This window comes from Aquarana catesbeiana, linkage group LG03 (assembly GCF_042186555.1).
Source record: "Aquarana catesbeiana isolate 2022-GZ linkage group LG03, ASM4218655v1, whole genome shotgun sequence".
NCBI classification, from domain to species: Eukaryota; Metazoa; Chordata; class Amphibia; order Anura; family Ranidae; genus Aquarana; species Aquarana catesbeiana.
The window spans coordinates 426,952,698-426,966,111 of NC_133326.1; the positions used below are offsets into that span (position 1 = coordinate 426,952,698).

At 46.1% G+C, this 13,414-nt stretch overlaps 1 protein-coding gene across 2 annotated transcripts in view; it reads left to right on the plus strand.

Annotated features, from left to right (window-relative positions):
- PFDN1 (prefoldin subunit 1) overlaps positions 1 to 13,414 on the plus strand; it is a 290,431-nt gene that overhangs the window by 265,107 nt on the left and 11,910 nt on the right. Inside the window, exon 4 of one of the 2 annotated variants that reach the window (XM_073620764.1) lies at positions 9,320 to 9,400. The exons of the other annotated variant lie outside the window; for it this stretch is intronic. Coding sequence (XP_073476865.1) covers positions 9,320 to 9,376 — 57 coding nt within the window. The 3' untranslated portion in view covers positions 9,377 to 9,400. The remainder of the gene's footprint in view (positions 1 to 9,319; positions 9,401 to 13,414) is intronic. 2 annotated transcript variants of the gene reach the window in all.

Genomic DNA, 13,414 nt, shown 5'->3' on the forward strand with positions numbered 1-13,414 from the left:
CATCAACAGCTTTCTCCGCTTTGACATTTGGAAATGAAAGAACAATGGGATGCCTCTTGAAGTGGTGCTTTACCCGTCATGAGGGTTAGGGCACCGGTTGCGAGCTTCCCGAATTGACTGTTCTTCCCGATCCAACCATTGTGCAGCCGCAGATGGTAAATCAAAGAAATGCACTGATCCCAGTGCTTCTACCCTAAGGCGGGCAGGGTACAGCATAGCGTATTTCAGATCAAGGGACCTGAGGCGTCGTTTAACATCCATAAACTTTATACGCTGCCTCTGCAGTTCAGCGGAGAAGTCTGGAAAAAAGGATATTTTGACGTTATCAATTTTTAAGGCCTCCGGTTCAACCCTGGCATTGTGCAGTATTGCATCTCTGTCTTTTATAATGAAGAAGTTTGAATAGAAAAGGTCTTGGAGGGGCTCCCGGTTGCAGAGGCCTTGCTGGAACTCTGTGTGCACATTCCACAGAGAACATGGGGGTAAACACATCCTTGCCAAAAGCAGCCACCAACCAATTTTCAATAAACTCCACTGGATTCTTTCCTTCAATTCTTTCTGGCAGCCCAATCGCTCTGATATTTTTTCTCATTCTATTCTCTAATTCCTCTAGACGAGAGGAATGCTGTGTGAGGAGATAATTATTGTAATTAAGATCTCTTTGCATGGGCGCCATGTCATCTTCTATGGCGCTGATTCTTCCCTCTAATGCAGAGGTTCTTTCCCTAAGCTTTTGGGTGTCTTTCTGCAGGAAAGTAATTTCAGCTTTTACCCCTTTTATCTCAGCTGTAAGGGCTGTCAGAGAGGCATTACATCTGTTTACTGCCGCAAAAATGTCTCTAAATGAGGGTTCATTGTTAGCAGTGGGGCTGGTGGGGATATGAGGCCTAGTGGAGCCACCCTCTGGGGTACTTACTGCATCCTAAGCAAATCCTGATCCACTGGCATCTTCGAGGGGCACTGTGTCATCGGTTTCAGAAATACCTCCGGACGAGTCCTCTGGTGTGCCCAATGCAGTAGTGGGATCCGTGGAAAGGGGCCTGGAAAACAACTTTTCTGCTGCTTCTCTGGCGCTCTTTAGCAGAGCGCTGTGCCTGGGCACCATTTTGGGCCATGCTGTCCGCGGTCCAGGCCACGTTCTGCCTTCTTGCAGCGGACATCGGGCGGCGTTCATGTCGTTGAGTGCTGGGTAGTACTCGGGGGGGGGGGGGGGGGGTTCCGGTAACCGGCAGGTCTTGTTTGCGTGACTGTAAGGTAAGTCTTCAGGATCAAAGAGCAGAGTTTCGGCGGAGAGAGAACCGAGTGTGCGTTCAGCTAAATCCGCTGCCTGGCCACGCCCCCTGGGCTCCCATCTTTAGCAGGGTCCCTCTTATGACAGATTTGTGGGCATTCCAAAGCGTGATGGGATTAGATACAGAACCTTCATTGAGGGTAAAGAAGTCCCCTATCACGGATCCGACCTGCTCCTTATTGTCCTTGGTACTAATCAGGGAAGAGTTTAGTTGCCATAATTTTGTGTGATGTGGTGGATAATGTTAGGTTATGTGTAATAGATATAGGGGCATGGTCAGACCATGATATCACTCCGATGGAGGAAGTGGGGATGAATTGTAGTAGTACTTTGGATGTCAGGAACAGGTCGATCCTGGAATAGGTTCTTTGGGAGTTGGAGTAGAAGGTGAAATCTTTCTCAGTGCAGTGTTGATATCTCCAAGGGTCATAGAACTCTTCTAATGCCCTGTACACACGGTCGGACATTGATTGGACATTCCGACAACAAAATCCATGGATTTTTTCCGAGGGATGTTGGCTCAAACTTGTTTTGCATACATACGGTCACACAAAGTTGTCGGAATTTCCGAACGCCAAAAACACGGTGATGTACACCACGTACGACGAGACTATAAAAGGGCAGTTCAGTACCAAGCGTGGCACCCTTTGGGCTCCTTTTGCTAATCTCGTGTTAGTAAAAGTTTGAGAGACGATTCGCGCTTTTTCAGACTCGTGGTTTTCAGATCGTATTTCTGCTGTTCAGTTTGTGCTTGTGGGTTTGTATCTGGTCTTCAGTGCGTGCAGCGAGTTACCATTGACTTGTCATTGTGTTCTTGTCCGTTCGTTACTGATTTTCAGGTCGCTCTTCACAGGCCTTGCTGTTCTTCAGTGCGTTCTGTTACTTTGTTCTGACCAGCCAACTGTTTTCTAGCCATGTTGCGTGTACGTACTCATCGTAGAGTTCGTGCTGTGCGGGGGCTTGGTGTTGGGGTCCTTATTTTGACACAAGCCCAGTCCATGAACAGGGCGAGGAGGAGTTCATGGACCAAGAATTGTTGCTCCAGTGTGACCAATTCTGTCACATGCCTTTTGCTCCGTGAGATCCATAAGAATAATCTTGACGATTTCAGGAACTTTCTCCGGATGACAGACCCCGTATTTCACCGTTTGTTGGCTTTGCTGATACCTGCATGAGGCAAGCCATCACTGCAGAGCAGAGGTTCGTCGCCACCCTGCGATACTTGGCAACGGGGAAAAGCCTGCAGGACCTTAAGTTCTCAACAGACATCTCCCCCCAGGCACTGGGGATCATTATCCCAGAGACCTGTTCTGCCATCATCCAGGTCCTGCAGAAGGAGTATATTATGGTAAGATTTGTATTCTTTAACATCACATTTTATTGTATTTAATGTTTGCTAATGTATTGTATTTCTTTCCTCATTCCCTAATTACCATGATTGTAATATGCTGTGAATGTCCCCTTTGTCCTCGTGCATGCTGGTATGTATATATATATATATATATATATATATATTTTTTTTTTTTTTTGTCTGTCATACATATTGCCTTCACTTACCTCCCCAGCATGCCCTCCTGGGCCTATATCCGCCTTGTCTACTCAATTAACAATGTATTTTGTCAGCTCCATAGTAGTGCTTTACCCTAAACACCCCCTAAAATGTGTAAACTTGTGATTTGTGCTTTAAATTCAGGCAGAGTGCCAGAGGTTTTTTTGTTTTTTTGGGGGGGGGTCCCAAAATCATTTGCAACCCTCCCTCCCCCCAACTGCTAACTCAGCTGATACCAATCCTCTATCTGCTGACTTTGCCAAACCCATACACACTATACCCACCTCTCTTGTGGTTATATTTATGGATGAATTCCCCAAAGCAAGTAGTGCAAGGGCCTGCCTGAATACTTTCAAATGGTACTGTTTAAAGTTTTTGTATCCTATTATCATCTTGATGGGTAATAGCAGTCTTTTCAGGTTCAGGTAGTAAAGCTACCTGTAGAAGGTTGGTGGTGTTCTCATACTACAGGCAGGCAGTTGATTTTGCTAGCTGCAGTGTGTGTGTATATATATATATATGTGTGTGTGTGTGTGTGTGTGTGTGTGTGTGTATATGTATGTATATATATATATATATATATATATATCACAGCTTAGTGCAGCTACAGGCCATTAGTATGTCTGGAAGGCCAACAAGGAGAGGCAGACAGTCACAAGCCAATAAAAGAGGGCAAGCAGGCTCTGTGTCTAGAGGCAACAGTGCTGGTCATGGAGACGGTGCATCCTAATCGGCGTGTGGCCGTGGGACACGCTTGGCCTTTTTTTCGGCAGCTGGCCGTGTTGAGCTGCAACATGCGGAAGACTTGGTCGAGTGGATGACCAAGCCGTCTTCATCCTCCTCATCCTCTCTCACCCATGCGCAGGGTACTTTGTCTGGCAAAGCAGCTGCCAACGCGGCCTCTTCCCTCGGCTCAATGTCATCAGTGACTCCTTCCCTAGCCCCACCTTGTCCTCCTGAGGAGTCCCTCGATCTGTTTGACCACAGTGTTGGGTACATGCTCCAGGAGGATGCCCAGCGTTTGGAAGGCTCTGATGATAATACTGAGCTAGATGCAGGCAGTAAAGTGAGCACGGACAGAGGGGGTGCCCAAGAAGGACAGCAATCTGACAGTCATGCTCCCCCTGCTGCAGCATACTGCCAGGTTTGCTCCAGTGATGAGGAGGGAGGGGATGATGAGGTCACTGACTCCACAAGGGTGCCTGATAGGAGAGAGGAGGAGGAGGAGGAGGCACATCACCAACGAGGCAGGATGCCCTCCAGGGGCCAGCCTAAGGGCAGCACACTGACTGCATCGCACCCCAAAGCTCCGCAAGCTCTGCGCGTTATTCAAAAAGTTCTTTAGTGTGGGCCTTTTTTGAGACGAGTGCATCAGATCGCACCACTGCTATTTGCAACATATGTCTCAAGCGTATCTCGCGTGGCCAAAACATCTCCCGCTTGGGCACCACATGCTTGACCAGACATATGTTGACCTGCCATGCAGTTCGTTGGCAAGCATATCTAAAAGACCCACACCAAAGAACAAAGAGGACCTCTCCTTGCTCCTCATCAGCTGAGGTCTCCAACCCCACTATACCTTCAGTCCTCTCTGAGACCTGCACTGAGAGGAATGAAGGTGTAGAATTAGGTGTGTCACAGCCAAGTACTTGTGGGCAATCTGCTTTCGGTACACCGACGTCAGATTGTACCAGGCAAATTTCCCTGCCTCAGCTGCTGCATTACCGAAAGAAGTTCGCTCCCAGCCATCCACATGCCCAGCGGTTGAATGCTAGCTTGGCAAAATTGCTAGCACTTCAACTGCTGCCTTTTCAGTTGGTAGACTCTGCCCCCTTCCGTGAGTTTGTGGAATGTGCGGTTCCTCAGTGGCAGGTACCCAAACGCCACTTTTTCTCACGGAAGGCGATTCCGGCTCTCTACTGGCATGTGGAAGGCAATGTCCATGCCTCGCTGGACAGGGCGGTCAGCGGTAAGGTGCATATTACCACTGACTCATGGTCCAGCAGGCATGGACAGGGATGTTATCTAAGTTTCACCGCACATTGGGTGACTCTGCTGGCAGCTGGGAAGGATGCAGGACAAGGTGCAGTAGTGTTGGAGGTTGTTCCGCCACCACGCCTCCAAAATGCCACTACTAATGATTGTGACACACCTCTCTCCTCCACCCCCTCCTCTTCTTCCTACATGGCCTCTTCCTGTGCTTTGTCCTCGGAACCAGCGGTGCTCCGTAGGCGTTCAATGGGCTACGCAAGTACGCAGGCCAAAAGATGCCATGCGGTGTTTGAGCTGGTGTGCTTGGGGGACAGGAGCCACACTGGGGCAGAGGTTCTGTCAGCTCTGCAGGGGCAGGTTCAGAGGTGGTTGACGCCACGCCAACTTAAGGCAGGAATGGTGGTTTGCGACAATGGCACCAACCTCCTCTCTGCCCTCCGACAGGGACAAATGACCCATGTGCCCTGTTTGGCTCACATCCTTAACTTGGTGGTGCAGCGGTTCTTGGGCAGGTACCCGGGCTTACAGGATGTCCTGAGGCAGGCCAGGAAAGTCTGTGTGCATTTCCGCCGGTCATATAATGCCAGTGCTTGGCTGGCGGACCTCCAAAAGGAGTTTAACTTGCCCAAGAACCGCCTAATCTGTGACATTCCCACCAGGTGGAACTCAACGTTGGCCATGCTGCAGCGTCTGCACACGCAGCAGAGGCCCATCAATGAGTACCTGTGCGACTATGGCACCAGTACAGGGTCAGGGGAGCTTATTTTTTTTTCCCCACGCCAGTGGGCCATGATCAGGGATGCATGCACTGTCCTGTCACCATTTGAGGAGGCCACGAGGATGGTGAGCAGTGACCGTGCATGCATCAGTGACACTGTCCCCCTTGTCCACCTGTTGGAGCACACACTGCGTGGAATAATGGACAGGGCACTTGAGGCAGAACAGAGGCAGGAAGAGGAGGACTTCCTTAGCTCTCAAGGCCCCCTTTATCCATTCAGTGTTCCTGCTTTCCCGCCGATCACACAGGAAGAGGACGAGGAGGATTGTGTCAGTATGGAGGTGGAGCCTGGCACTCAGCATCAGCAGCAGTCTTTAAGGGATCAGTCCCAAGAAACACATGGACTTGGAGGTGGCTGCGGACCATGACGTCCTTAGTGACCCAGACGACTCCGGACCGAATGCCTCAGCAAACCTATGCTGCATGGCCTCCCTGATCCTGCAAAGCCTGCGTAAGGATCCTCGTATTTGTGGTATCAAGAAGAAGGACCAATACTGGCTGGCAACCCTCCTTGATCCACGTTACAAGGGTAAGGTTGCGGACCTTATCTTGCCGTCGCAGAGGATGAAACATCTTCGGGAGGCCTTGCAGAAAGGTCTGTGCAAAGCGTTCCCAGAGACTGGGAGGTTACAAACTCCTGTTTCTGGACAACGTGTTGCTGAGGCTTCGGTCAGTCAAAGAAGGAGCGGTGGAGAAGGTGGCCGTCTGACCGATGCTTTGAGACAATTTTTTAGTCCGCAGCCCCAAGGTATGATCGGTTCCAGCAACCATCGCCAGCGTTTGTTTTACATGGTGCAGGAATACCTAGGGGCAAGATCTGACTTGGACACCTTTTCCACCGAAAATCCTCTGGGTTACTGGGTCTTGAGGATGGATCACTGGCCAGAGCTTGCACAGTATGCAGTTGAGCTACTGGCCTGTCCTGCATCCAGCGTTCTTTCGGAACGCACATTCAGTGCTGCTGGAGGCTTTGTAACCGATCACAGGGTGCGTCTGTCCATCTACTCGGTCGATCGACTGACCTTCATAAAAATGAATCAGTCTTGGATCACCACCAGCTACCAAGCACCTGATGCTGATGTAACCGAATAATTTTTTTTTGAAATCTCAGATCCCTTCAAAGACTGCCTATGCTGTTGCTGAGTGACTATCCTGAGTAATTATCCTTTTCCTCCTCAATGATCACGCTGATAGCTTGTAAGAACATTTTTGGTTCTGGGCACCGCCACCAGTGCCTAAGGCCCAATTTTTTAGCCCCTGTTTAACAGGGGCTTGTAATTACAATTTTTGATGCAATACTTTGCAGCAGGGCTCGTTCCTACATTCCAACTAGAGTTTCTGTGAGGGGTTGCAGTGTTGTGGCACCACCGCCACCACCAAAGGCCCAATTTTTCTGCCCCTGTTCAACAGGGGCATGTAATTACAATTCTTGATCTAATATTTCACATCAGGGCCCTGTGAGGGCTTACAGTGTAGTGGCCACAACAACACCTAAGGCCCAAATTTCTGCTGAGTATATAGGGCAGGCCCCTACTTTCAAACATCCAACTTACAAACGACTCCTACTTGCAAACGGAAGGAGACAACAGGAAGTGAGATGAAATCTACCCCTAGGAAGGGAAATTCTCTCCTGTAAGAGTTAATATGGGAAAAACATTTCTCCTTTCCACTGATGCTTTATCACCAATCCTTGTTTCACAAAAAAAATTTGTCATTGGGACAAAAAGTGAGGTGAAATCTTCTGAAGAGGAGCACAGACAGCAAAACAAATGTCACAGGGGTGATAACCCTTCCCTATGTTTTCCAAAAAGCTTAAAAAAGATTTATTTGGCTGGAGCTAAACACATTAAAAATGTACCCGTTCAAAATTACAAACAGATTCTACTTAACAACAAACCTACAGTCCCTGTCTTGTTTGCACCGCCTGTATACTGCTGTTCAGAGTATATAGGGCCTGGTGGCCCCACACCTTTCCTTTTTTTAATTTGGGTGCGGGGTTCCCCTTAATATCCATACAAGACCCAAAGGGCCTGCTAATGGACTGGGGGGTACCCATGCCATTTGTCTCACTGATTTTCATCCATATTGCCAGGACCGACATTACATTAAAGCCGCAAGCAGTTTTAAATGACTTTTTTTCCTTTTAAAAAAGACATTTTGTGCAAGGACTGTTATAAGCACGGGAAACACGCGCCACTTTACAGGCATACTATAGACACCCCCCAGGTACAATATTTAAAGGAATATTTCACTTTTTTTTTTTTTTTACTTTAAGCATCATTAAAATCACTGCTCCCGAAAAAACGGCCGTTTTTACAACTTTTTTTTGCATTGATACATGTCCCCTGGGGCAGGACCCGGGTCCCCAAACCCTTTTTAGGACAATACCATGAAAACTAGCCTTTAAAATGAGCACTTTTGATTTCGAACGTTCGAGTCCCATAGACGTCAATTGGGTTCTAACGTTCGTGCGACTTTTCGGTCCGTTCGCAGGTTCTGGTGCGAACCGAACTGGGGGGTGTTCGGCTCATCCCTATTTCTGACATTGGGGTTGGGGTAAGGTGCATACTTCCCGTCATAGTCGGCCCTCTTCAGTATGTCGACCATCTCCACAAAGGACATATTTGATGCCTTAAATCGTCTCCTCCGGGATCGTGACGTTTCTGGCTCTGGGCTTTCCTCCTCCTCCTCATTACTGTAATTAGCATGCACCTGCTCTGTCTCCGCCATGTGCTCTTCCCCACTGCGCCGAACGAGAAGGGGGGGAATAGACTAGAAAGAACGTCAGGGACGGGCAAAGTTTCACGCATGCGTAGTGTATATAAAGCGTAACACGCGTACGTAGTACGTACAATCTCTGAGCGGAGGAAGGAGTATAGGAAGCGCTGATCATGATAATGAAGGTAACATTTTAAACTTGGGCCTATACTACTTAGAGATTGAGGTCTATACTGGGACAAGATTAGGTGACTTTAGCCTGACATTAGGGTTTGTCTTGTGTATTGCAGATAAAATGGATGGCTTCAATGACCACAACTTCCTCCCTCTGTTCATAGACAAGTACAGGGAGCTGTCCTGTCTGTGGCAGGTCAAACACCCGCATTATAATCCTAAATAAAGGGGGCAGCGCTGGAGAAACTGCTGGAGTTGGTGAAGCCGGTGGTCCCCACGGCAACCATCCCCTATTTAAAAGCCAAAATTGGTGGCCTGAGGAGCACTTATAGGGAGCGCAAGAAGGTCCAGGATTCCCAGAGATCAGGAGCTGCAGCAGATGACGTTTATGTCCCCAGGCTGAGGTACTATGAGAGACTGCAATTTCTGTCAGACCAGACTGAAGTCAGGGAATCCCTCTCCACTCTTCCTTCCACCCCAGCTAAGGCTTCCGATGTCCAACCTGGGACTTCTAGCCAATAAGAAGTGGAGGAGCCCATCTTGAGCCAGGTATAGCATTGTTCTCCAGATTTCTGGTCAATAAATAAATGATGTTTACTAGATATTATTATTGATCACTAATTGCTGATTTAACAACGTGTTTTACGTATCAATAGACAGTAGTGTGCAAAAATAATTTGGACAAGAATGAAAAATGCTGGGCTCAGAGTGATAGTCTGTTATATTTGTTAACATTCAATTTGCAACAGTCATGAGGTGAAAATTGTGTGTGATTGATGAAGAAAAAACTAAAACTATGTCCCTTTTTCATACACAGGAAGACCTCAGCCAGGAGGAGGCTGTGGAATGTGGCACACATGAGGAGGCTGTGTAATGTGGCAGCCAGGAGGAGGCGGGGGTAAGTGTCAGCTGGGAGGTGGCCAGGCCCAGTAGGAGCCTCACAGAATCCCAGGTCCCTCCCCTCCGCCTTCCAAACAAAAGACCCAGGAAGGGGAGTAACGTGGAGGATTCAGCGCTCAGGCTGATTCAGGAGGCTTCTGCGTCTCTCAGAGCCACCGCCAGTCGTGAAGAGGCCTTTGCCTGCATGGCTGCCACCAAACTGCAGGACATGCAGGAGGGCCAACGCCTCATGTGTGAGGACATCCTTTATAAAACATTAACTAAGGGGGTGAGGGGCGAAATCACACCCAATACCCACCTGTGTGAGTTGTATCATCCTCCTCCTGCCACTTCTCCACCACCACAGACACAGTGTGGAAGGAAGACAAGAAAGTGATGGCCTTGGGTTCAGTCTGGTCTGACAAAAGATGCAGGCTCTTGTATGACCACAGCCTGGGGACATGTATGTCATCTGCTGCTGTTCATGATCTCTTGGTCTTCTGGGCCAGTTTGTACTCCCTTATATATGGACTCCTCAGGCCACCAATTTTGCCTGGAAATAATTGATGTGTGCCCTGGGGGCCAAAGGCTTCGCCAATTTCTGCTGTTTCTCCATCGTTGCCTCCCTCTTTCTTTGGTTAGGACCCCTTAATACATTTTTGGTTTGTTTTATTATACTCACGTCCCAAACACCCACCAAAAATCCTTTCCTTCAAAAAGGACAGTTTGTTTGTGAGGAGGCAGGTACATTTAAAAATTACAATGTGAAATTAACAAGAGACACCAACACCAAGCAATCTCCTTAAGATTAAATAATACAAGATAATAATGGTGTTGTGGTAACTTGACACACAAAACGCACCAAAACTATTCTGGAGTTTTAAACAAAAAAAAAAAAAAAAACACAAGATCAGGATTTAAAAAAAAAAACAAAAAAAAAAAAATTTTAATCTAAAAACAAAAAAAACAAAAAAAATTTCGGTAGATGTGACAAAAATATTATATTGATGAAATCACGATAAATAATGAAGAAAGAAGTTTGTGAGAAGTCTGTGTGAATATGAGCAGCAAAAAACTTCATTCTTCTAGCATTATAAAGAAGAGTGCGCTGCATTAAACAATTTAAAACATTGCAGTGTGACGAAAGTGCTATATCCTTTCCGAACGCTAATTTTACCAGACCGAGCAGTTTCGTCTCGGAATTTATTCTGAGCATGTGTCGGAATTGACTCGAACGGATTTTGTTGTCGGAAAATTTCATAGCCTGCTCTCAAACTTTGTGTGTTGGAAATTCCAATGGAAAAAGTCCGATGGAGCCCACATATGGTCGGAATTTCCGACAACAAGCTCCGACCGCACATTTTCCGTCGGAAAATCCGACCGTGTGTACAGGGCATAAGAGTACCATAGTGGAGAGGGCAGCGGATCTTCTCCTTTTTGGGGTGGAAGTATCAAGTGAGTGGTCAAGTACGTCATTAAAGTCGCCACATAAAATAATTTGGTCTCTAGGATAATGTTGAATTTTTCGTATGATAGTTTTATAAAAGGATTTTTGGTGGGTGTTTGGGACGTAGAGATTAACTATTATCAGAGGTTTGTTGTTGAAATTAGCTGATAGTATTAGGTACTTGCCAGAGGGATCTTGTTCTATGTGTGATACTGTGAGGAAAACGGTAGAATGCACCGCTATCATTACCTCTCTTACTTTTTCATTAGTTTGGGAGTGCAAAGTATGTGGATATAATTTGTGGGTACAGCGTGGTGGATTGATTGAGGAAAAGTGTGTCTCTTGAATGCATATTATATCGGTGCATTGGGAAATCGCTTCCCTCCATAGCATGGATCATTTGAAAGGGCTATTTAAACCCTCGACATTAAGGGAGGTGATTGAGTGACGTGTAGTGGTTGGGTAGATGTCAAGGTGGCACAGAGAACTTTCGATCCTATAAAGGTATAAACAGTATTTAACAGAACCGTCTAGTATTAGTAATGTGTTTACAGTTTGCTTACGTAAGTAGAGAGCAAGGAGATTGACTTCTACACGGTGATCAAGACTGATATAGAGACTTCATAAACTTAGTTAAACAGATCTGTTACAAACATAAAAAAGAAGAATATTATGGTAACCTGAGAGAATGCTGAGTGCTTTGCACACTATAGCAGTAGGGCGAGGAGAGTCAACCAGTAAGGGAGGAGCTCCTCTACAATTTTAAAGCAGATGATATCCAGCTGGGTTTAGGGATGACCTTGATAGGTTGTCCCTGTGTGGTCTAATAGCTAGGGTTTATCCCTTGCCACCCACTTGTTGGAGATCTTGGAAGATCTCTTGTTTAAGGGGGTTGTTGGAGGTGGATTAGGGACAATACCCCAGTTATGCAGCTGTTTAATCCCATCTTTGGGTGTCAAGATGGCGACTTGCTGACGCTGGTAAGTGACAAGAAGTTTGATAGGAAATCCCCATTTGTATGTGATTTTGTGCTCCATGAGGATCGATGTAACTGGTGCAAAAGCTTTGCGTGCCTGCGAAGTAGCTGCAGAAATGTCATTATAGAGTGTAATTTTGGAGAACAGCTCAGGGAGGTTGCACAGAGATCTTGCTGGTCTCATAATTTGCTCTTTAGAATGAAAAAAATGGACTCGGGCCAGAATATCCCTAGGCAGGGATTCAGGTAAGTGCTGTGGCTTATGAATCCTGTGGGCTCTGTCAATGAGGAGGTCTTGTGGCATTAATGTCGGTAAGATTTTGCGGAATAATTGGTGTAGATATGGAACTACCTCAGCAGGTGTTATTGCTTCTGGCACTCCCCTAATCTTAATATTGTTCCACCTGGAGCGGTCCTCAAGGTTAGCCATTTTCAAACGCAATTGTTGGATAGCCTCTGAGTGTTCATCCTGTATGGCTACAGTGGTGTTATGGGCTATGGTAGCTCCCGCCAGGTGCTGCTCAACATGATCAGTACGGTGCTCTAGGCTATCCACTCTGTCAAGTAGGTGATTAATTGAGGATCTGTACTCCTTTTGCATGTCAGATTGTAGGGAGAGCAGCATCGCTTTTAATGTGTGTTCTGAGGCAGGTTTATCTGTAGTTGTGTATGCAGCTAGAGATGTGGTTGCAGGATCATAGGGCACATATCAACTACCTAACAATCCATTTGCATTCAGAAGAAAAAACAACTTATACTCTAAATTGGAATTTCCAAGACAAGACAAAAATTTACATACACATAAAATTAAGCATTTCTCTCTATTAACAACAACTTTCCCTTACCTAATAACCAATAATTCACCAGTAGTTCACGAGCTTCAAAAAAAATGCTACCAGTGATACCACTTGTGTGTGCCCTGCACACATACACACTCCAAAGCTCTGGTATACAATACTTCTTACATTTAAGCTATGTTTGGGTTAACCTCTTAACTCTTACCTTTCTGTTCCAACCTTTTATTATTGAATTATCAGACCAAAGATGGCAATGTTATGTGTTTAAAAACACTTGGTTTGTATTTGCTAATCGTTTAAAACAAGTAACAATATTATGCTGAATATTCTGAATGCTGAATATTCCTCATATTAAACGAGCTATCAATCTAGACAGTCCTTGACAATTTCATGTAATTCCTGACCATCCTTTGGTTCAAATATTTTTCATAATCAAATACATGAAAATTAATTTTCCCACGATACTACAGAAAACATGGACACTTTGCCAGGATTGGTATGCTTCCCCATTAGTGTTTTCCATTGTCCCTTTTAACCTCTAAAAGCTCTGTAATGTTACTTCCTGTTTTTAAAACTAAATTTTACTCCTGCGTATCTTGTCTCTGAACTGTATGGTAGACATATTGGTAGCATACTAATTCACCTTCGATAATGGATTTAACTGTCCCTAAGTTTCTAGAGCTCTACCTGGCCCCAGGAGTGGTAAGTCCTATTAACTTTTCCACTGTAACCCCAAGACCTTAATACTTTAATAAATAACTTCTCTCTTACTCTACCCCTTCAAAACTTAACTTGCTTTACCCTCTACAATGT